Source organism: Anguilla rostrata, chromosome 6 (assembly GCF_018555375.3).
Source record: "Anguilla rostrata isolate EN2019 chromosome 6, ASM1855537v3, whole genome shotgun sequence".
Taxonomy (NCBI): Eukaryota; Metazoa; Chordata; class Actinopteri; order Anguilliformes; family Anguillidae; genus Anguilla; species Anguilla rostrata.
In genome coordinates, this window is record NC_057938.1 from 53,822,045 (window position 1) to 53,846,293 (window position 24,249).

Here is a 24,249-nt window from a genome sequence, read left to right on the forward strand (position 1 = left end):
TGTGAACGGAAGTAGACTACTGCATTCATATAACTTTAACGTATACTACTGTAGTATTTGGTTGCAGGCTTTTCTCGTTAACTAAATGTAGCTCCACACAGCACATCCAGTTACAATGTAATTTAACTGATTCCGCACGTCAACTTCTGGGCGAAGATTAACAGCCAAGAGATATTTGACAGGAAGCTTCACTAAACCCTGTTTTATAGCGTGAATTTTAATTTTCAGACGGCTTGTGTATTAGCATTTGCCTGTTTGTTTTCCTCCATTTAATTATTACCCAATTGGCTGTCATGTTGATTCACTCCCTGTCGAGCCTATTGTGTTTTTCCAAATATGATTATTTTGAAGCTTTATCATGTAGCCTTTTATATTTATGTCTTGCTGATATTTTATTATGAGGGAAATTAAATCGTTAGTTTACAGTATGCCTGGCATTGCCTTGAACTATTTCTCCTTGATAATGGGTATACATTTGTTTCTAATACTTACAGACTGGTGCTTGATGTTTTCATATGCCTTGTTTTCTGGTTTTATAATCAGAAAGGGATTCATATTAAACACTTTCCAAACGAATTCATAATTTGACGAATGTAGGTTTTCCTTTTCCTTGATCCTTTTTATGTATTGATTTAGTTTTTCTTTTTTTATTTGTGACTTTGTGTGCAGCCACAAAAGCAGCTAACAAACTGGTTCTTTCTCTTTGTGTTACAAACTATGGCACCATTATCAGTAAAGTTCCAAGGTTGTTTGAAGTGCAAGTTCACAGTTCATATCTCTCTGCCATGCAATTACAGTACTTAATTTTACGTAGGCGTAGTGGCCCAAATGCTTTATATCTTTTTTTTTTTTGAGTGACATTTATTGTGTGTGTGAATTCTTCAAATCACCAAGTCATATTTCATTGCTTGCTGCACTTTATAAATCAGTTATGAGATTATTGTGTAAAGATTAAGACATGTGACTGAAATCACTTGCAGTACAGTAAATTCAATTGCTTTTATCAACTGAAGACAGCAGAAAATAGCATGTGTAGCTTTACTCTCACTGAATGGTAACAGGGTACTGGGGTCGAAATTTGTTTAAGGGAGACACTACCATTTTTATGGAAACCTGAAAGCTTTCCTAACTTTTTTTGCAAGTGTGAGTAAGAAAGCATGGGGAAGTATATCATTTTCATTGCTTAGTCTGTGTGATTGCAGGGATCACAGCCCTGTTTAACTTCCCAAAATAGGAACGCCGTGAGTAATGGGAGAAATGAGTAATATGCCAGTTTACTTTATCTCAGGAATCCTGAAAAGTTTAAAAAGAGGAATGGGTTTTTCACACACACGCACACGTGCACACACTTGCGCGCAAGCACACACACAGAAACACATGCACAGGCACACACACACACACACACATGCACAGGCATACATACACACACACACACACACACACACACACACAGAAACACATGCACAGGCACACATACACACACACACGTGCACACTCACAAACACATGCACAGGCACACACACACACACATTCACATACACACACGCACAAGCACACACGCACAGACACACATACACACACACACACATGCGCACACACACACACACACACATATACACATACACACTAGCACACACACACACACAAATGCACACACTGAATGCACTGTGGTACAGCTGTGCTGATCTTAACTTGTGAAGTTCATTTACTTGGAATGGCACCTTTAGACAGTCCTCTGAGCTGACAGGCATCTTTCAGAGCTTAATTAATCTCCAGTGGACGGATGTGTGATGAGCCAGTCAGGTATCTGTGCTTACCTATGCTGGGGTACAGAAAAGGAACCCTTATTGACTGAAACATGAGCACAGGGAGACTAAAATAAAAATCCAGTTTTTGGCTCAATCTGTATGAGCTTATAATTTGCAGTCTTTTTTGACAAAGACCATTTCCTTTTGGAACAAAATATGTTCAGTACATTTGTCTATAACCAAATTAACTTGTGAAGGCACACACACACACCCAGATTCAGACACACACCACATGCATGGACGCAAACATGCACACACACACACACACACAAACACAAACACCACATGCACAGACACACAAACCACATATACGCACAGACACACACTTGCATGTGCAGATATAAGCATTCTCTCAGGTCTGGACGTACATGCACATTTAAACACGTGCAGATACACATAACCAGTATATGTGTTGCGCCTATTCCATTTATTCAATTCGATATCTAGTAAAGAAATTCAGGTTAAGTGAACTTGTGTAATGGCACAGGGACAAGGACGGCACCTTGGAATAAAACCCAAAACATTGCTGTTAGAACCCCCCAGTTCCCTAAATTCTGCGTCACTGACATCACATAGACACGCGCGTGTTTTTTACCTACAAGGACTCGAATTGGTTCACTGGGTGTCAGATTTGTAGCTAGATGTTTTCTCGCACTGCGTGTGTACATTTTCTTTTGTAGTTCCACTGCAAAGCGTGTTTGTGACAGTGTCTCTGGATAATGCGCTATAGAAATAAAATTGAATTGAATTGTTTTGAGCACTACCTGTCAGTCTGAGCGGCCTGTTCTTATCTCACGGCTCTTTACGAGTTTGTTGTCCAACAGCATAACAGAGATGACTCTAAATACCGTTCGCACCGACTGCATCGTCAGACGGTCTTCTGATCGTGATTTCCGAAGAGTTTCCCGTTAACGGCCTCAATTGGACGATTCTCGTGTTTTACGAGGGAACCGCGGCTCACTACGGTTGCAAATAGTGGAAGATTACTCATTTAATATGCGGGTGGCCTCTTCAAACGATCAAAGTAAGGGTTTCGTCTCATCAACAATTCATATAATGGGCACCCTACTAAATATTCATGTAAACTGTCTGACCTATATTTGGTCTTGAAGATTTACATTGTGACCAAGTCGCTGTTATGAACAGCACTGAACAGATGATTATTGGATACATCTCGATCCTCTTTATTTTATGCAGTTTATTTCCGTCTCAACAATAAAACTATGTGATGATACAAATTGATTTGTGAAAAGCACAGGGAGGACCTTCCAGAAATTCACCTTATTTAACACTCACCTAATTTCACTGACATTTAAATTGCGGGATACTTTAAAAGTTAGCTCAGTGTTGTTGCTAACAAAGTGTATTCTGTAAACTGTCTGGCATCCCATTGGCAGGCCACCAATGAGGAGTTTTGTGCCACCCTTACAAATGGTAAAGTAAACTCACTTGGTAAAAATACAGTTCTGAGGCAGTGCGTGATGGGTGGCAGTGAACAATGAGGTCAGCGAATGAGAAACAAACACAATTAGACGCACAAGGCCTCGTGGAACAAAAGCATGGCCGCCCCATTCATTTCCACATACTGCCTCACTTTTTCATGACCATAAAGAGATATTGTTCCAGCGACATGTCAGTTGTGCTTTAGAACATTAATAATTTGTGTGTCCATCATTCTGTGAGGGAGTAGCTGATGGGGTGTACTCTTATTATATTTTTTTATGCTTCTGGTTATTTGTGTTGAAGCAGTGAACAATCTAGGCATTGTATTTCAGTTCTAAACAAAGCTCTTGCTGAGCACGTTAGTTCATCGATGTGTCTGTGTCTCTTAATGTATGCCAGGCTGTCCTGATGATTCTGGCGTCACACAGCAACGGCTGCACAGTACACACACGCAAACACACTCACTCACACACAAACACATACACACACACACACTCACGCACACACATTCGTGCACACACACACGCACGTACACACACACACACACGCAGGTACACACACACACGCAAACACACTCACTCACACACAAACACATACACACACACACACTCACGCACACACATTCGTGCACACACACACGCACACACGCACGTACACACACACGCACACACACACACACACACGTATGCACGCACGCACATACACACACACACACACGTACACACACACGCACACGCACACACTCACGCACACACATTCGTGCACACACACACGCACGTACACACACACACACACGCAGGTACAGACACACACGCTATGGGCACTCAGTTAATAGAGCCACTGTGGCTTCCAGACATTTAGGAAGATGCTGCGGAGAGTCAGGTGCGAGAACTTCTCCGGAATCATTGAGCAAAAAGAACATGAGCAGTGCTGTTCTCAGGCTGCTTTAGAAACCTGGGAACAAGCAAACGTTGGTAAACACTGGGCGGAGTAAAGGGCTCTTAGTGCTCCAGGTGTGGGTCTGCTCACCGGTCCCTCTTTCCCAAAGAAACGGCACCATCCATCTCATAAGTGTTTGAAGATGTCACTGTGCTTTAATTTATTTATTAGCATAATTTTTTTTTAAATAAAGAAAAAGACATGGGGGAAGAGAGACGCATCTGGCGCAGAGAGAGGCAGAAAACCCTCAGGGGCTTATTCAGGGCCTCTCGAGAAAGGAAAAAAAAGAAAAAAAAACATTGTTCACAATATTACATCAAGACAATAAAACGTGATGAATTTTCTGCTTTTCTGCAGTACAGGATGCCAGAGCCCTGACTCATCATAATAATCAGCCCAGGTTCATGCTATTGAAAGCGAAGGGGCCATGAGATGCGATGTCTTGCCTGATGCGCATCGCTGACACGACAGTACACAGGAAGTGGCTGCCATCAGCGCTTATGACATCAAAAAAATAAAAATAAATCCGGGGGCGGTGTGTTTTTATATCACCAGGGGGTTGTGGGAGTGTTTTTTTAATTTTTTTACGGGGACATGATGTACAAACAAAACACAGCGCATGCCATTCCTTATTTATTTCCTTGTTTTGCTTTTGTGCTTCCCCCCCTTTTCGGCCCCGGCATATCTCAGTTCTCCGCTATCGATTCGGGAAAAGCGTGCACTCTCCTCTGAAACACGATACGGCGAGCATCGCTGCTTCGCGCCGCACCGCAGTTTGGATGTCAGACTCGCACAAACCCGAGTTGGAGGGAGACCGCTCGTGTACGGGTTAGCGCACAGGCCTGTGGGTGCTCTGATCGAGCGACCAGCAGGGGTCAGCGCCACGCATTGAGGTACGAAGATGGCTCATAGGTGTTTTTGGGCCCTCAGCATTGACTTCCTGTGAGGCACTTCCTGCTTGTGAGGCATGTCCCGCCCTCCAAGAGCCTGGGACGAAATATATATGGGGAGGGCCCCTCCCCCCCCAAATATATTTTGTAACAAATTAAAAATAGTTACACCCCATATCCTGGGCCCAGACGCATGCCCTCCAAATGCAAAAAAGATGACCCCTCTGATGCAATGATCTCCTTTTTTATGGCTTGGCCCGTCACTTTAACGGAGCGTAACGGCTGAGAGTGATCAATGCAGCCGTGCTCGTCCGAGAACGTGGCTGCACTTAAACTCTCTCGGGCAGATGGTCGTATCCAGTTCAGATGATCTTTAATAGCAGTTGGGGGTGGGGGGGGGGGGGTTGGGGAAGGGGGGGGGGTGATGGTGTTGCTTTACCACTTAATGAGCTGGACGGGCCTGCAGTCGATAGTGTGTGAGTGGATAATGTGCTCGACCCACCCCAGCGCCAATATGTGGTCCTCAGACTGTCTGTTCAGCTTAAACCGCTGAGCCCCCTGTTACCCCGAGAAGAGTAATTAGAGTCTTCTTCCTCTTCCTCCTCCTCCTCCTCCTCCTCTACCACAGTCTCCTCCTCCTGGGAGCTTTATATTCTCTGAATGTTGCCGTTGTATTCTGTTTGGGCTTAAAAAAACCCTCGCAGAGCATGTTTTAATGTTCTAAACATAAGATTGACTTTTTTTTTTTGTTTTTGTTTTTTCAGTGTGAGAGGGGTCACCACAGTCAGTGCGCATGTGATGTCAGATCAGGGTCATGTGATGTCAGATCAGGGTCACATTAGATGTCAGGTCTTGTTAGCGCCCCAATCTCAGACCCCCTGCCAGCGTGATCCAAAAGCTTCCAGCCCCCCCTCCTAATCCTTTTTCTAAGCTGAAGCTTCTCCCCTGATAAAATGGTCACTGTGGCCATTATTCATTTCAAAATATATCTACGTCGACTTCGGGAAACCAAGATGGCCGACCACCCTGCTTTTGCCTGGGTGTGGAGCTCCAGCATGGAAGCTACAATGCCGGACAGATGGGTCCTCTGCTGGAATTGTGGGACGGTCTGTGCTGGAGGCTGGAGCGCTCAGTGGACTTGCGGGAGTAATCCCAGGGTTTTCCCGACTCATCCCTCATCCGTGCACTCGTGTGTTGTCTTCTTATCATCCACTCCCGATTCTGCCCCGGACCCGTCAGTCAGTCTAAATCTGAGATCAATCTCTCCTCCCTGTCAGCATCAATCAATGCAACGGAGCTCTGGCTGTTCAGAGCTGTAGGCCTTTCCAGCTGCACAGCCAGACCCAATCGCCTGTGTTCTGGTGAAACGTGTCCTGCTATTCCGTCCGACTCCGGAATCAGAAAAAAAAGCTGTGAACTCGCTGGTACGTCATTTAGAACACGGTGTTCAGGGGTACTGAACAAACTGGCTATTTCAACAACAGGCTTTTCTTTTTAAAATATATTTAAGAAATACACCGTACGTATTTCAAACCAGAGAGGACAAGAGGTGTTTAAGGGTTTCATTTATACCACAACGTTTTGGCTCCCCTTCATTTCTGTGGCCAGTGGAACCATAGAAATGGAAAAAGTGATTTTTTTTTGTAACTGAAGGTTAAGAGCAAGGTGCATTGTGGTTAGTTGAATAAACGAATGGCTTCATTTAGATATGGAACTTTTCATGCTTGACTTGCAGCCCAAAGTGCTTCACATATGTGCATTGTGTGTATGTGGAAAATAATGGTTAAACGAACACATCCCACACCTGAGCCTCTCCTGTCAGACATTATAAAACCAGAAACATTTAACATTTGCTCTTAAAAAAAATTGCATATTTCTCATAATGAACTGAAACCTCTTCTCCGCCAATCCAGATCAAGAAGAGGCAGCAGGCGATTGTGGGATTTCTGGAGGCCAACCGGATCACGTTCGAGGAGGTGGACATCACCATGCTGGAGGACCAGAGGCTCTGGATGTACCGGAACATTCCGGAGGACAAGCACCCGGATAAGGGGAACCCCCTCCCCCCTCAGATATTTAACGGAGAGCAGTACTGTGGGGTAAGATTACAGACACCCGGAACAGCAGGGCCGGCGCTAGGCATCGGTGACAAGGGCGCTAAATCTTGTTACTAAAGGGTGGAAAATTTTGTTACCGAAGAGATTAAAGGAATTATTTTATCTGATCAAATTAAAGACTGAGGTGTATCAATAGGCTCCTAATTGGTGAAAGTGTGGGGCAAAACGCTTCCCCCCATGTGCGTAAACCTCGAAATCTCTAGCAACCGAAGCGGTGGCCTTTATTCATCCTGATCCCCCACATTCCAGCAGTGCACGGATGTTTCTAGAAGCGGCTTACCGCACCGCCTCGAGCAGCGTGCGATCGTGGCCGGTGGACGCGCTCCACGTTCGAGCGAGCGGCCAATCGCGCTTCAGAGACACGCGTAATCACACGACGCGGCGTTTGAGAACCTCCAGGCTTCAGGCCACCCGTAGTACAACATCAAGCCGCGGTCATCGCAGCTGTTACCCGCGCTGCACAGGCCCTGCATAGCCCTCTGTATCTGACCATCCGCCTAACTCTGAAGATCACAATCTACGAACCATTTCCGAAGATTAAAAAAAGCAAAACGAAACAAAGTTGAGTGTTCTACAGCCGATTGGCTGTAGGATGTAGTGCCGTGATGACATGCTATGACAAGCCAGCTATTCACCTACAGTTTTAGGACCATTTTTACAGTAAGCCCCCTTTTGTAGCAGTACTGAAAAATCTGGATTGTTTCATGTGATGCTGGATGTTAAGCTGCCATTAAGGCCAAGCTGCTGGTCTCAATCCTTACATTTATATTTAGGCATTTAGCAAACTCTCTTATCCCAAGTGACTTACCATGCTTACATTAATTTGCATGCAATCCATTTTGTAAAGATGAATATGTGCGGAAGCAATTCAGGTTAGTTGCCTTTGCTCAAGGCTTCAATGGCAGTGCCCCGTGTGGGAATCGAACGGGCAACCTCTGAGTTTTACAAGACCAAGCTGACTGACTGTTATGCCGTGCGACTGCGGTCTTGTTCGTGAGGCGTGTCTGAGAAGTGAACGAGGTCACTGGACTGCGCCCCTAATCCCCTCAGTGATGTGGCGGATTACCCAAGAGACTGTGCATGACTGGGGGGTGGTGGGGTGGAGGGGCGATGGGGTGGTGGTGGGGGTGGAGGCTGCTGTAGGTGGAGCTTCAAGGACCTCTTCCCACAGTCAGCTGTGCTGTGATTGGATGGCCGTGGTCAGGGGGGTGGAGCCTGCAGAAGTCAAGCATGAACCACAGTGGATGAAAATACAGCCGTAGGTTTCAGACTCTTTAGATCCCTGGCTTTTCATCAGAATAATGCAAACACCCGCCCACAGGGTTCTTGTTTACGGTCCTCTGTCTATGACTGAGGTACTATAAGACCATTGTGTTTAGACAAGTACAAGAGCTGTCCCTGAATCCTTTTTTTCCCACCCACCTCTCTGTGAAAGGACCCTTGACATTGCGCCAATTTTGTTTCAGGACTATGAGGACTTCTTCCAGTCCAAGGAGAACAACACTGTGTTTGCGTTCCTCGGACTCCAGTCCCAGCCTGCCGTTAAGGTACACAGTTCTTAATCAAAGCCATGAGTGGCCATTGAAAATTCATATTGAAAACTAAAAAAAAAGAAAGAAATGTTGCTCCGCAGAAAAACTGTACAGTTAACTCTAACAGGGACCACGTGTACTCTTGTCAGAGTTGATTTTTGACCCTGTGAAGAGTAGGTTTTTTGGAATGTATTTTTTCCAAAATTATATGTCAGTGTTCTAGAACTCCACTGCTCCAGATTACCAGTAGCGATTGTGCATTGTGACATCAGCATTAGAATGTTCAGTTAGGAACATTCTAATCGCATATTTCTGATCTCGCACCATAAAAGGGTTAAACAGGAATCTTCTGCTGTGTGTCTCCCTGATACTCCTCCCCCTTGTCTGTAAATATCGCGCAGTGGAAAATTATTGTGTGGATGGATGTTTCCTCTTTAATAGATGTGGAACATATGTTGTGAAGCAAATGTTTTTAAGCAAAGCATGAAGAAATAATTTACTACTAAAAATGTGGTCTTCAAAGGCTCATCATTCAACCCTGTGTCACTTAATCCAAGATCCCATTTTAGTGGCTGGTCCCCTCATATCAGTGCTCTTTCTGATGAATTAAATGTAACATTACAAATGTTACTTACTTATACATGTTGCCTTTCCTTAGTGATACCATAAGTCCATGCTTCCAATGAAATGTCTTACCTCTTCTCCTTCCCTCAGCAGGCGGAATCATAAGCTTGGAAGCTCCGAGCCCCCGAGCACTCTCCTAAGCCTATCGACATTCCTCCATTACATCACTTCCACTTCCTGTTATACCGTGGAGCCACTGCAGCTTTGCCCAATACCGCCACGCCCCCCACCCCCCACCCCCCCACCCTCCCACCACCACCGGAGAACAGAGGTTTACCAGGAGCATGCGGACTCGTTCGTAGACGACCTTTGACCCCGGCGTAGGTAGCTGGGACGTTCACCCGCCCGCGCTGAGGCTCTTGCCGAATCACGGCTGTCGCGAGGCCTGCGTTGGCGGAGGTTCGCGGTCAGCGGGGATGGCGGTGGTTGATGTGAGTCATACGGGGGAGGAGCCACTAATCTGCAGGAGAATAGAGACCTCACAGAAAGAAAAAAAAAAACCTCCGTGGACTCGTTCACTCTCTCCACTTTATCTACTACGTTTCTCTCCACAGGTTTAAAAAACAAAAAACATACAAAAAAAAAAAAATTTTAAACGCACATTAAATTACAATTTCTCACGGAATGGCACAGAACACCTGTTTTAATATTAAATAGGAAATAGGTTATATATATATATATATAAGCTTTGGCTTGTGCTGTTTTGTCTTTGATGCTGTTAAATTGCCAGCTTCAGGCCAAAGTACCCATCTGAGCTGTGGATTGGAGGAGGCTGTGAAAACACACTCCAGTATTGTCTTGCCCTCGCAGTGGGGTGCCATTCTGACAGAGAGACCCGTAGACCCTTCTCTTCCAGTTTGACCGAAAAAAGGGAGAATCCCTGCTGTCCCCCGTGACCGTGTTTCGACCAGGTTTTAGCCTCTGCTAGAGGCAGCTGAAACTCCTGCTGCCACCGGCGTGAGGTGCTCTGCTATTGCGGCCATCTTTGTTCTCCTATACGAGCTGTGTGAAAAGTCAAATCCAGCAGGGTCAGAGAAGGAATGGGTTTAATCCTGAGCTGCCCTGACCCTGTTCCTGGAGATCTAGCGTCCTGTAGGTCTCCACTGTGACCCTGACGAAGCACGCCTTATTCCACAGTTAGAGATCCCGCTGAGTTGCTAAATGGTACAATCAGGTGTGCCAAAATTAGGGTTAAAACGAAAAGCTACAGGAACATGGCTGGGCAGCCCTGGTTTAATCACTGATAGGTTCAGATTCATTGAAGAGGGAGAGTTCTGTAGGGAGAAAATTAACACATTGCACTTGTGAGTTAGTCTGTGATTTCACAGCAGAAACGGCACAGAAACTGTCAGTTGATGTTTAACTCGTCGAACTATGCATGGTTGGTTTCAAATTTGTTTAAAGAAACTAGTTTAGGCTTGGATTAAATCCACTTTCGTCCTCAAATCTCACATTTAAATGGAAGTGTTAGTATTGTCTTGCACAAGGGAAGGCTGACAATAATCACCAAAATAAACCAAGAAAAAAAGAAAAGAAAAAGATAATAGAAAAGGTTAAAAGGTGGAATAAGGAGCAGTTTATTTGTAAATCAGAGGAGAGGTGTTAATTGAACACAAGCCAGGCCAAAGGAAATGAGGTTGCCAAGCCATGGCGTTACTATGTATTTTTATTCAGCGCGCACAACGTAGTGTTGACTGAGTGTTTACAACTTGTTTAATAACTTTCAGTGGAGAGCTTATGGATGCACAAAGCCTTTAAAAAAAAAAAAAAAAAATCTCAATCAATTGTTGACTGACATGAGGAGGGTCACCATGGATACCGTGACAACCTCACATTAGCGCAGCTGACAGATTTTTATTTGTGTTCCCTTTTCATTGTTTATCCCGCTTATTAAACTGTTATGGATGGATGGATGACGTATTAGTGTCAGCATACGGACGTACACGAGCCATTTCCTGCTTAACATTCTCACAAGAAGAGGTCAGGTCCAGTGATCACTGAAAAGTTATTATTATTATTATTATTATTATTATTATTATTATTATTATGTCATTTAAAAAAATATTTGGCCTAAATGTAGCGAAGTTTCACAAAGGTTGACTGTTTCTGTATTAGTCGAAATCTGACGTACACATCTTGGAAAATGGGTAATGATTCAGGGTACTTCCTCCTTGCAGCGCACAGCACATTTTGCATATGGTTGCATGTAACTGAGCTTCCCTTAAGTTACCCTTGACCACTACTCTTACATAGTGTGCATTACCATGACACATGTAGAGCTGTGCAAACATATCTGACTCTGTCTGAAACTTGTATATCGATTTTCACCACTATGTGTACATATACGGCATATGTAGGTGTAGATTACTGTACAGGCATAGATTACTGTCGGCCTGTTTTGTTTTGTGTACAGTATGGATCAAAAGGACCAAATAGCGTTTTCACATTACAGTTTTCCCCCTAATTGAGAACCATGGCATTGTAGTTAAAATATGAGTTGAAGGTAGTTTAGAACTTTTTCCATCTCACTGGAATAATAAGTTTTCCTTTAACGCTCGAATAGTACGTTTCAGCAGAAGTTCATGTTGTGTTTCAAGGCTTGTACAACGCGAGACGGTCGTAGGCAGCTTGCAGGGAAATGGCAGCACTTGCTGCAATGAATTTCTCAAAGAGGACGAATCCTGTTCGCGTTTAGGGCCAACAAGAGAGCTTCATTCACGATCCAAAATATCAGTGCACGCGGAAGATCCTCGCGCGCTTCAGCAGCGGTTAAGGCCAGCCCTGGACGTAGGCCTGAACTACAATCGTGTTTTACTGACGGCTCCTGCAAGCCTACAGTACAGAATATGGCTTGACACGGGCTTTTGATCGTCGTCGGGATATTAAATGGAGACCATCTTGCTCGCGTTGTTGTGTCTAGCCTGCCGTCGGCCTTCGCGAAGGTTTTAAGACTGCAGGATTTACGAGGATCACTGCGGCGGCGAAAGAGGCAGTCCACTCCAGAAACGATTAATGAACCGTGCCATTATAAACGCCACAATTATTGGATATCATAACAAGTCATTCGAACAGCAGGTCATTAATACTCTCGGGCATTTGGAAAAACACACTTAACAGGTGACCGTTCAGTGAAAACCACAGCCTCCTACCCCACCCCGCCCCATCCCACCTGTCTCCTGTGCACAAGACCAAAGACCATAATCAAGTCTTGCAGTGTACTCTCTACTATTTCCATTCTGTGTATTGTACTAACATGTAATCTTCACATTTAGATGTAGCAAGGTCAATAACACTGCTAGTAATAATAATAACAATCAAGTATCTAAAAGTCTTTATTGATAAACTGTTTACTGGAAAGAGAGAAATAAAAAGGATTCAGTTCTTTGGTGTCGATATGATGATGTCTTATTTAGCCTACTTGTACTAAAAATGGACACGAGATGAATACAGGTATTTGTGTGTGTACAAAATAAATAATGAGCAGACAGATTTTATGGAGTAACATGGTGTGCCTTAATCATCGCTTTGTTGTCGACTGTTGCTGATGCAATCTTTAATCAGCGGTTCAGTGTTGTGACCACGGTATTGCACGAGTGATTTAATTACCTGTTTAAGGGGACCAGAAAATGTAGCAATCGTTGTGTGTGAAAGTATGTGTTAGATATAATTGTACGTTCAATCACTGTGAAGCCCACAGTAGCATACAAAGTTGAAGTACGCCTACCATGCTGTGTTGAGGTGTTAGTGTTCACTTGTCCAGGAATGCCTTTGTATGAAACGTAAATAAAGCTGAGAAATAAATGACCCGAGAACTGCCCTGCATGAAATATTCCGGTCTCCTTATTGTTTTAGCCTTCCAGGAGGTATGCTTTTAAAAGTAAAATGTGCTGTTTTTCCGCTTCTTAAGCTATATAGTTCCGGCAGTTTTTGAACGAAAACATACCATAAAGACAACGGTATTTCTCATATGCTTGACAAAAAATAAAAAATAACTCAACCCTGCCACCCTGTGTTTCACAAGCAGCATTGCAATGTTTGTTTTTTGCTTCGTAAAATCACATTTATTTTTCAACAGTTCCAGTATGAGCGCGCATTAACGAGTCTGACAGTTACATTTTACTCATAATACTCAAGTCAAAGCAGAGGATTTTGTAGGTTTGAGTGAAATTTAAATAAGCCAGGTAAACATATTCCAACAAATTTTTTTAATAGTTGTAAGCTCTGCTTTTGCATAACTACAGAATTAATTTGCCTTACTCTCTTTCTCTCTCTCAATATATATTATATATACAAATTTTAGTATATAATCTATAAAAAGATATGTATTAAAAAAAGAGATTTTGGTGAACAGCTTTTATTATTCCATTGCACATTGAGGCACTGTCCAGCCAATTTCAGCGCTGCAGACAGACAGACAGGTCTGACATTCAGACAGCTACTTGAGCTTAAGGAATTCTTTGACGTTTTCAGCCTCCACAGCTTCGAAGAACATGGAGTAATCCTGCAATGAGAGGAAACCACAGATCTGTGTGAGTTGCATAACCTTTACTCTTAGCCTGGCCTACTCTGCATATTTTATTGTTAAGTATGTGTGTGTGTGTGTGTGTGTGTGTGCAGGCGTGTGCGTATACATGCACGTTTAGTCAAATAAAATGTATAAACAAATGCAATGAATAGGCTCAAGACAAAATGTGAACTACAGGGTCTTTTATGTTTTGTTTTTTTTGTTTTTTTTTTAGCAAAGTGTTGTTTTTCAATCTTGTCAAAAACATGTTGTGTCAGCAACAAAAAAGGAGCACTTCTTAAACTGAGTTGCAAAACTGAGTTCATTGCTGAGTGCTTTTGTGGTTAAACTGAGCCTTGAAGCAGGCTTCATGTTTTACTTCATGTTTTAAAGGCAGCGGCCAAATGCAGTCCAAACACCAGGCCAGTGTAACACCACTCAGGAACAGGACTGAAAACCTCCCACACTTTCATTCAAAAGAAACGGCAGACCAGACCCCAGTAATTAAGCAAGGATCACTCCAAGCACTTGAAGCAGAACTCTTAGGCCTGACATTATTAATGTTTGCACAGTGCAGCTGGGCGTGTCCTGGAAGGCCTGTTTCCCCCTGGTGAAAAAAATTCCAGCACCAACTAAACAAGAACAACTTGTCTGCACTGCTTCGTTTTAAAAAAAAAGGAAAAAATTAATTAATACATAAAGTATATGAATATACAAACCATTTGTTTACTCTAAGGGAGGATATGCTACTGGTCACATTTAAATTACTATTTTAAAAGAAGACTTGCTGTATAACTCTGTAAAAGATTTTACAGCTTTCAGGTGAGCCGGCACAGGCCTGACGCCCTGGTGCACAGAAGATTATTCCTCTCATGCGTGGCTGTCCGGGCTCCGAGGGTGGAGAAGATGGACTCACCCCACAGTAGGTGTCATCGTTGAAGATCTGGGGAGGCAAGGCTTTGGGATTCCCCATCTTGTCCCTCATCTCCGTCCTCAGATCAGCGCTCTGGCTGATGTCCACCGTTTTGTATGGAATGTTCTTCGAGTCCAGGTGCTGGAAGATGCTGGTCTGATTCTTTTTTGTCTGAGTTCAAACAAGAAAGTGGACCAGTTAGAACCACTACAACAGAACAAGAATTTGAGAGGTTGAGGTACCATGTTATCCAAAAGGCTCCAAACGCGTTAGAAAAGACAATTGCACCTACTGTGTAGGTGCGTATACCTGATTGCATCCACTGACACTGGTGAAATAAATGACGACAGGCATCTTTGCAGTTAGAAGGTCTTGCAAGAGTAAAATCGGAGGAGCAGAAGAACAGGTTAAGACAGAGGCTCACCTGGTTGGCCACGCCTCTGTGAGGGCTGGCCACGCCCCCCCTCCCACCTGACCATTCCATTTTTCAGCCCATTAGAACACCAGTGAGTCAGTGTTCCGCTGCATTTCACCACCCACTGCTGCTCCCCGTTGGGAAACATGTCCCAGCGTGAGCACAGAGAAGGTATGAGCCAAATTAGGGTGGGCGGGCAGGTAAGCCCACGTTACCGTTGCATGCTCACTCAAACACAGGAGAAATCCTCAGTGCTAAAGCAGCTCTCTGAAAGAGCTTGTCTCAGTCTAGTAGTGACCACCAGTGCACTGTGTGCATTAAAAGTTCAGTCAGAGCTAATTTAACACAGGACAATTTGGAGTGCATTTACAAAAACTTTCCTTTTTTCTATGTCAGAACACTGGTTTCAGCACACAACATTTATTACTTGCGTTGGTGCACGAGTCACGAGTGAGTAAGGGGTATGTATATTCTAGACAGGAAAACTGATTTAGAATGAAAAAGTGAGAAGAAAAAAAACTGGTATTTTTACATCAGTCAACAAACCATGAATGAAAACCCTGCCAATATTTCAATTGGATCTCCTTGGTGCATTTTACATATTCAGGTCTTATGGACTGTTATGACAGAGACAGACAGCACTATACTTTTTTTCTTAAAGTTAAACTTATAGTCCAAAGAAACATGTAAATCTCAAGACAAGAACTAGGAGGAAAAGACAAGTAATTTACAACATCACAGCATGAAACCATTAGAATAAATAAAGGAGAGGCCAGACGAGCATACTTAGTTGCACTGGGTGGAGCCCACACACGGTTGATATGGTTCTTCCAGTCACACCAGGATACGTTTTCTCCGTGTACACAGAATGACTGATAAGATCATGCAGACAAATCTGAGAATACCGGTTCCTTCAAAAACCAATCACAAAGGTCCCAACATCAGATTTATATGAAGGAATGCTTCGAGGTCACATGGGTCTCATATGAATTCCTCTGCAATAAATCAAAGTTTGAGAACCGTGTACTCTTGGGAAAGGGTTAGGTCAGTACTTTGGGCTTTTGTTCTTTGCTTTAAAAAAAAGAAAAAGGTTTGTTTCGAGTGTCCACTATTTCTGAAGAACAAGCAAGCTACCGTATGCACCCCCTAGTGTTGAGTATGGGCGAATGGGCGATAACGTGTAGTCTTGCGAACTGTGGCTAACGCCAAATATGTTTTTTTTGTCATCGTTTTCAGTTTTAGTAGTAATAAATGTGCGTAAGCGTACGTTAAATCAAGAATGTGAAAAATACATTAAGAAAAATTAAATCAAGCGAATCACTTTACAAAATATTGTACAGGCAATAATTTGGACATTTGTTCAACTTCCACCGGGGGCCTTTTTGCCATAAAGCTATGACGTCGACGTTATGACGTTCTCTTTCCCCGCTGTCACAAGGAGGTTTGGGTACGTTCAACTTGTCTCTCTTAGAATCCGAACAAAATCAGCATCATCCTCGTTTCTAACATCGCAAAAGTGAACAGTCCAACATGTATTGTGGTCAAACCCTGTGCATGTTTTCGTATTTCAGAATTTTACGTCCGCCATCCATCGATAATCTACAATGGCCGAGGAAGGGTAAGTCTGACGTGAAGATTTCATTGCATGGTTGCTAACGTTAGCTGTTCAGTTGTACAGTGCAGCATTAATAGTGTAAGTTAGAAACCCCTTTGTATTGCTTAGTCTTCAAAATAAGAGTGCGTGTTTTTGTTACAGCGCCTTGGTAACTTGAACATTATGTTTAAACTAGCTAAATGTGTCTAGCTAGCTAGTTTCTTGCGCTATCTTGCAAGTAAGTGGACTGATGTTATGCAGTCGACTAACTTTCTGTCTGTATCGAAATTGTGTGGTGTATCGAAGGGAAACCCATAACTATCGCTTGCGGTATAATTTTAGAGGCTGCGGCATTGCAATGATGATTTCATTCTTTAGTCGGATACCCCTTCACTCTTAATTTTGAGTGAGATCCCTTTTCTGACTTGCCGGCGGCCGCGCACGTGCTGAATGCGGGTCTGAGCGGCATTCGCTTGACTCGTGCACCTAACCTAAATTTTAATTTTTGTCTCCTCTGTCCTGTTTTAAAGCATCGCTGCCGGAGGTGTGATGGATGTTAACACCGCTCTCCCGGAAGTGCTGAAAACCGCACTCATCCACGATGGTTTGGCCCGCGGTATCCGCGAAGCAGCGAAGGCTCTGGACAAGTATGGAACTTACGGCAAATATACTGGATCTGACTAGCCGGGCTTTTCGAGCTCTTACCCCCGGGTGTAAAATAATTTTTGTTGTAACGGTTCTGCTGAAGACTGGGCGACGAATTTTGGCTGTTACCAGCAAGTGTGTACCTACCTATTCCTGAATCCGTGATGATATTCTGGCTCCCTCTTCTGAAACAAGTGAGGAGAACTGCCATTGTTACCCAAATATTTCTGAGGTCCAGGAGTGTTGGTACCGATAAACATGATTCCAGAACGCACTGCTCCCTTTTGAACATGCGGTCTTAAACTGGAATCACAAGTTCAACCTGATTTTTATTCTGGGTTTGGTAATTTGGTAGGTCTTACCATTTTCTGCTATTGGCCCTCTCTAATGGGTCTGAGCCCTCATTGTGGTGGTCTAACTGCATGTAGGGCAGCAGTGTAGTATAATGGGCAAGGAACTGGTATTGAAACCTAAAGGTTTGATTCCTGGGTAGGACACTGCCATTGTACCCTTGAGCAACCTGCGTTGCTTCAGAATATATCCAGCTGTACAAACTGATGCCATGTAAATGCTATGCAAAAGTTGTGCAAGTCGCTCCGGATGAGAGCGTCTGTTTAAAATGCCTGTAATGTAATCTGCATTTTGGAACTCTCAACCTATTTTGTATTTGAATGGTTGAGACTCCGTGTGTGACATTGATCCTATTGGCTGACCGTGTCGACCGCTTTGCTCTCCAGACGCCAGGCCCACCTCTGTGTTCTCGCCGCCAACTGTGACGAGCCCGCCTACGTCAGGCTTGTGGAGGCTCTCTGCGCCGAGCATCAAATCAACCTCATCAAGGTGTGCTATCGCCTTTTTTTGGGGGGGGGGGTGAGAATGTGCTTCGCTGATATCGTAGGGTTGACTCAGCCCAATATCTGGGCGATATTTTCTATCGGAGTATCACTACAGTTTATGTAGTGTAAAGACTGCCGTCTAGTGCAGTGGTGAGACAACCCTGTTTCTGAAGATCTATGGTCCTGTAGTTTTCATTTCCTAATTTGGCACATCTGACTTTATCAGCTCAACGAGGCCTCTAGATGTTTAATGAGGTGTGCTTTGCTAGAGTTGGAGTAAACCTACAGGAGGACGGTAGATCTCCAGGAGCAGGGTTGGTTACCACTGGTCTAGTAGGGTGATCTGTCGATTGTATTTCAGTCTCGCTCCAAGACTTTGGGTGCAGTTTTGAACAGTAGGTGCTGTTTGCTGCTATGGAAATATTTGCCAGTGCTGTATCAGTGATGATAGCTTGGCTCCCTCTACTGAACTCCAGTGAGGAGAACCGCCATCGTTACCCAACTGTGACTGAGATGCAGCAGCTGGTGCTAACCTCTCCCTAACCTTCGACCCAAAAGTGCAATGCTGACTGACTCCTCCCACTTTACCCCCCCTCTGTAGGTTGACGACAACAAGAAGCTCGGCGAGTGGGTGGGTCTCTGCAAGATTGACCGCGAGGGGAAGCCGCGCAAGGTCGTGGGGTGCAGTTGCGTCGTCATCAAGGTGAGGCGTGGCTCCTGGGTCGTTTTTGGGACCCGGGGGGGCGGTGTGGAGGGTGGTCGGGGGGCCGTGCCAGGCGAATGCAGGTGCTGTGCTGTGCGTGCCATGCAGCTGTTTTATATTTCCTGGCTATAGCGAGCGCCAGGGCACGAGCCTCGGGAGCACGTCATGGTCTCTGAGGTCCCTAAGAATGGCGACAACGCACCACGGGGGTGTGGAGCCCTGGTGTGTTCTGGGAAAAGTCTGGTTCATTATGCCCAATGGGTCTGATTTCCTTTGCTTAGTGAACTGAAGTGGAAGCACAACATATTTCAAGATTGAACGAGAGCACTAACTAGCCAATCAAAATGACCCATAGAATGTTTACTTTTATTTGTGGAAAAAGCTGAACATCGGGATGTTGGGTCGTATTGGGTGAGGATTTGAAGGATTTTTGTATTTCTACAGGACTATGGCAAGGAGTCCCAGGCGAAGGATGTCATTGAAGAGTACTTCAAGGCTAAGAAATGAGGTGTGAATAACAGCCGCTGAAAATAAAGCTAAAAAATTGGACATGGTTGTTGGGTTTTTTTATTTGTTTGTATCTTTGTGGTTGTTGGTAAGAGGGACACGCTTCATACTTGATTGGTTGGCCTGCTTTCCTTCATTGTGCTGCAGTTACTATGGTGATAAGTGTTCCTGACCCTGGTGTCTGATTATGCAAATTTGAACTGTCCTTGTGAGCTGACGTTCCTTCTTACCATGGTTCTCTCGGTAGTCCCGAGTTCTAACGGGTTCTTTAATTCAGGTTCTCTGCGGTATAGAGACTTTCAATACCTGCCATTGATGATATAGATGCTTTCCCTTGTACAACCCACGTGGATTTTCACTGAATCTAACTGTGCTGTGCTGATCTTCGTGATTGGCTGTGCACCCAGGAAACATTTGTAACTAGACTGGTTGTAACTGCCAGAACTGAGTGGGGTATTATACTGCTGGTGTAAAAGAACATGCCCAGCAGTTCATGGGTGTGGACCAGTGATGAGAAGGTTACTGTGTTTTAAACCTCAGACCAGTACCTTTCAAAGTGGGGTTTAGCTGGAGAGATGTGCCACTGTCCATCCCCAGGGGGGGGTTCAAACGGAAATGACTCCTCACTGGATGGTTTGGCTGAGTAGGTGGATTTGCCTGGGTTCTGATGGAAATGTAACCTTGCTCAAGGGTAAAATGGTCCGCTCGTTTTTCCCTGTACATGGTACGCGATTGGTACACACTCTGGGTAAATGTTGGCTTTGTCAATTTCTGCAGTGTGCCGATGAGTAACATTTCTGTAATATTTAGCTCATTTTAAACACTTAACATTAATCTCCTGTCCTATCCACTGTTAAATGCTCCGCTGTAATGTTTGAAGAAGCAGCTCTTTAAAAATCCTGAAACTCCAATGGAGGTTTGCCATACGGAAAGTGGGAAAACATCCAGACTACATATGAGGGCAAGTTATTTGAGAATGAGAATTTCATACATCAAAATATCTAGGCTGATTCATGAATTGTAGTTTTCATTCTGACCTTGATGCTGTAATCAAACTAATTGCACAGCGCAGCTACTAAAAGGAGTACATATGTATCATAAACCAGAGACGTGGCGCCTGTGCGGTATTGTGCGTTCCCAGTATCCATTGCACAAGGCCAATCAGGAAGTGATAAGATTGTTTCTCAGGTCACCCAGTGAAGGTAGTGGTGTCCCGCTGCTCACTTATGTACTAGCAATGGTGTGTGTGTGTAAATTCACATTGAAGGATTTCAGTCAGTTATGCCACTGCTGATGCCAAACAGCTGGAGAGGATGGGACTGAACACAAACTGCTTTATTCTGAACTTTGCTTCAGCTGACTACCCCCTGCTGTTCCAAATCAGTACTGCAACTCAGATTCATATCAAATTTGGTCATGTCAAAAAAAAAAAACTTATCACAAAGGGGTTTTTTTTAATCTACATACTTTTAAAAACAAAATTACAATGTAACACACAAACTTTTTTTTAAGGCACAACAAATCCTTATGCACATTCTCCTCAGCAAAAAAAAAACTTACAAAAAAAAGGACAATTAAGTTTTCATTCTCAAACACACATCCATTTCCACATTAAACTAGTAAACGTAAAATAATTTACACATGATAGTTCTAGACTTGATTGTCATTAATGAGAGTGAAGATCTATTGCTAGTTCTGCTTGGGGGGGCAGGGGAGTGGTGTAAGTAGGTACAGTAAAATGCTTTGTTGAAAAAGTTCAGGGGTGGGTTCCACTTTGGAGAAGTCCAGGGGTTTTAAGCCCAATCTGTAAGTGTCCTCTTAAGGAAACGAGAGAAGCATCCTGTTTTGAGCTGCGATGAACAGCGTCCTTCACACCCTTGCTTCCAAAAGAAAAAAAAAATTGTACTGCTGTACGAAGCGTCACAAAAGGGGTTTAGCATCTGGCAGTCCAAACTCCCTCTCGCATGTAGAGTCCTTGTCTTCTTAAGACAGTTCATCATTTAAAAGCCAGAGGTTCAAAATCACAGACAAAAAGAAGGAGGGGGTGGGGGGAAAAAACAAAAACAAATTGCAGTGTACTGTTGTTTTTAAATAGATATATAAAAACGGATTTCCAGCTTGCGGTACGTTTACAAGTACTCTAGTTCCAGTGCTTGATGCAGTGCCAGTAGATCAGAGTGACTTGATATTCTCCAGAAGGGCATATTGTGCTATGTTGGAGACAAAAAACAAGTTAGACTTACGGAGAGACAAAGGCACCGTTTTAAGCTTGGGGGGGGAGGGAGAGAAATGCACACGGAATGCAACGGAACCTTCTAGAATGAAATTTCAGACAAAAAGCCCCCCACCACACCACTCAAATCATGCACAGGTTCTTTTCCTTTTTGGGGCTGTTTGCACGTTTTTTTAAAAAGCACCTCAAAACAACCACATGCAAACCCCCCCCCAGAGCCAGGTGCACCACCACCCAGGAAACGCCATCAAGAAGCACCCCCCCAAAAAAATAAAACTATCAAATCTACAATCAGATATGCAGACATAAAAGTAGTGGAAGCAGAGACTAATTGAAAATGTTTTTTTTTTTTTTTAATTCTGTTATGTTCTGTGTTGTAAATCTGTTTTGTGCTGTGCTTATTGTACTACTTTTAATAAAGAACATCAGCACAATATATTGCAATTCTTACACCCTTAAAAGTCCACACACAAGAAACATGTCACTGTGCAGACATTTTAACCAATCATAAGCAGACAAAAAAAAAAAAATAACACAACCTGCAAATCCACAAAGTTTTGTTTTGTATTATTTTATGTCACCCCAAGCTTTTTCTGTTACTAAAAATAATACAAATTCTTGTTTTGTAATATTTTAGGAACAGATCAAGCACAGGGTGACAAACACATTTGCCTAGAATGTCCTGTCATCACAAGGCTTTGACAGGTATTTGCAGGAAGGAGAAGACTAAACCCAGGAGAGAGACAGTGGACTTGTATGATTTTTAATACCATAAACCATCACATCACCATATGTTTGCAACTTCCCTGGCAGTTTCAATGATAGTTCAGGGAATGCTTTCTATGCTACATTTCTCTGCCTTCATTAAATGGATTCACTAATGAAGTCTGGCGAGACACTACAACAGTATTTTTGCAAGGTTCTCTTGCATGTTTTGAAAGGACACCACCCGCTTTGGTAATTGACTTGACGTGTAGCCTACACGTTGACAGCAGGCCCTGCACTGAACTAAAAAAAAAAGACATTTCTTATAATAATTAGTATCTTCTTTTTCGGTGGAATTAAAAGACCATGATTTCAGTTAGCATGTGCTTGCACAACACAGTTTAAGATTAAATTACAGCGATTAAAATCAGTTTGGACTAACTGAATTTGCTGATTCAACATAATTGTACTGCGATTAGAATCGGTGTCGGTATTTTTCCGTTCAAGCTTTGGCGAGTCATTCAAAGGACACAAAACCAAATTCACTGAAAACAGGTTGTTGAAACAATGTCTTTAAAAAATAAAAAATAATTTAAAAAGCTTGCTTGAACGCGTGGCTTCAAGTGCTGCGAGTAAACGTGCAAGCTTTACTAATTGTAGGCGAAGTCTACAGTAGGCTACGCTAGCAGTCAGGAGAGCCATAACACACAGAGGTGAAGCCAGGGAAGCACACACGAGTGAAACCAAAGGAGGATGCAAGAGCATGAATATAGAGGACTTTTCTGCGTTGAGAAGCCCCCGGCAAACCCGCCGTGTGTTTCTGTATTCATGAGCAAACAGGAAACTACGGCACAAAAAAGGAGCGGCGAGATCGCCGGATCTAATTAGACGGGCACACCAACATTCACCGAAGTCGTTACCTTTTTCGCAGCCTGCTCCTCTTCCACACCATCCCCAATTACAACATACACTACTTTTCTCCCAAACCTTTGCATTATTCGCTCAAAGCAACTCTCTTTTCCTGGAAGATAAACAAGGGAACGGAGTTCAGCTGAGACTTTACCTGGCTAGCGGCATGTTCTTCATCTCGCCCATCGCCAATGACAACATATGTAATGTTAGTGCCGAACCTGGACACTATACGCTCAAAACAGCTTTCTTTTCCTGGAAAAACAATGAACTTTTTAACCTCTTTCATTTGCACGGGACTCAAATAGGATACAACGGTTATTTATTAAACAGAGGGGATGAAACAGTGAACACAGGTGTGCATAGTTTTGTTCGATAGCAAATGGCCCCTTTGACATTGCGAGACTGCGTTCGAAATCGCATGCTATGTACAACATACTATATATCGTTTTTAGCATGTCCAAAACAATAGCATGAATGAAATATTACGTGAAAAAATACCAGGATGTCATACTACATTCAATGAAATATCGTAGCATGCAAACACTGCACACTACGTTGGCATGGGTATCCCACAATGCATTGCGATGGTTCGCGACCCGGGCAAAAATATTGCACACCTGTCTCACGCCATCATCAACGGACAAGTGCTGAAAGGAGTGGAGCTTTTCAATGACGATGTAGTATGTCCGAAAAGCCGTTGTACTTTTTACTCGCATACTAAATGCGGTGAATGACAGTATGTAGTACGTGGTATGCGATTTTAGATTCAGTCTGAGAATATGGATGTATGTGTGGCGGTGGGACAGAGGGGATTGTGGGTATTTTATTTTTAAAAAACTGAAATGTCAACATGTCACTCTATTTTCCTGTTATTATTACAGTCCTAACAGACAGGAAACATGACTTAATGGACTCTGTCCACAGGAACA

General features: G+C 43.5%; 4 protein-coding genes and 2 non-coding genes across 18 annotated transcripts in view; 4 read left to right on the top strand and 2 right to left on the bottom strand.

The window, feature by feature from the left end:
* The window catches only part of sh3bgrl2 (SH3 domain binding glutamate-rich protein like 2), a 13,715-nt gene extending 535 nt beyond the window's left edge, over positions 1-13,180 (top strand). The window contains exons 2-4 of one of the 3 annotated variants that reach the window (XM_064340583.1): positions 6,994-7,179; positions 8,664-8,744; positions 9,444-13,180. In XM_064340583.1, the coding sequence (XP_064196653.1) occupies positions 6,994-7,179; positions 8,664-8,744; positions 9,444-9,458 (282 nt within the window). In that variant the 3' untranslated portion in view covers positions 9,459-13,180. Of the gene's footprint in view, positions 1-6,993; positions 7,180-8,663; positions 8,775-9,443 lie in introns of those variants that run through there. The other 2 variants (XM_064340586.1, XM_064340584.1) reach the window with 2 other exon arrangements.
* A 511-nt stretch (positions 13,181-13,691) lies between these two features.
* Positions 13,692-15,231, bottom strand: zgc:153284 (uncharacterized protein LOC751696 homolog). Its single transcript, XM_064340587.1, has 3 exons — positions 15,080-15,231; positions 14,774-14,941; positions 13,692-13,854 (listed from the first exon to the last, which is right to left on the bottom strand). Exons 1-3 carry the CDS (start codon positions 15,122-15,124, stop codon positions 13,789-13,791), a joined length of 279 nt encoding a protein of 92 aa, XP_064196657.1. The 5' UTR covers positions 15,125-15,231; the 3' UTR covers positions 13,692-13,788.
* A 1,291-nt stretch (positions 15,232-16,522) lies between these two features.
* On the top strand, positions 16,523-19,512 carry rps12 (ribosomal protein S12). The gene is made up of 6 exons (XM_064340582.1): positions 16,523-16,632; positions 16,757-16,803; positions 17,310-17,426; positions 18,162-18,264; positions 18,862-18,963; positions 19,408-19,512. Exons 2-6 carry the CDS (start codon positions 16,790-16,792, stop codon positions 19,468-19,470), a joined length of 399 nt encoding a protein of 132 aa, XP_064196652.1. The 5' UTR covers positions 16,523-16,632; positions 16,757-16,789; the 3' UTR covers positions 19,471-19,512.
* LOC135258380 (small nucleolar RNA SNORD100) lies at positions 17,579-17,661 on the top strand. Its single transcript, XR_010330972.1, has one exon. It is a non-coding gene; the product is annotated as a small nucleolar RNA SNORD100 (small nucleolar RNA).
* Positions 18,695-18,778, top strand: LOC135258379 (small nucleolar RNA SNORD100). Its single transcript, XR_010330971.1, has one exon. It is a non-coding gene; the product is annotated as a small nucleolar RNA SNORD100 (small nucleolar RNA).
* A 1,272-nt stretch (positions 19,513-20,784) lies between the features above and the next one.
* The window catches only part of eya4 (EYA transcriptional coactivator and phosphatase 4), a 68,896-nt gene continuing 65,431 nt past the window's right edge, over positions 20,785-24,249 (bottom strand). For 7 of the 11 annotated variants that reach the window (XM_064340572.1, XM_064340569.1, XM_064340577.1 and 4 more), the window contains 2 exons: positions 23,472-23,572; positions 20,785-21,680 (listed from right to left, as the gene is read on the bottom strand). In XM_064340572.1, coding sequence (XP_064196642.1) covers positions 21,600-21,680; positions 23,472-23,572 — 182 coding nt within the window. In that variant the 3' untranslated portion in view covers positions 20,785-21,599. Of the gene's footprint in view, positions 21,681-23,328; positions 23,430-23,471; positions 23,573-24,249 lie in introns of all 11 variants that reach the window. The other 4 variants (XM_064340580.1, XM_064340571.1, XM_064340576.1 and 1 more) reach the window with 1 other exon arrangement.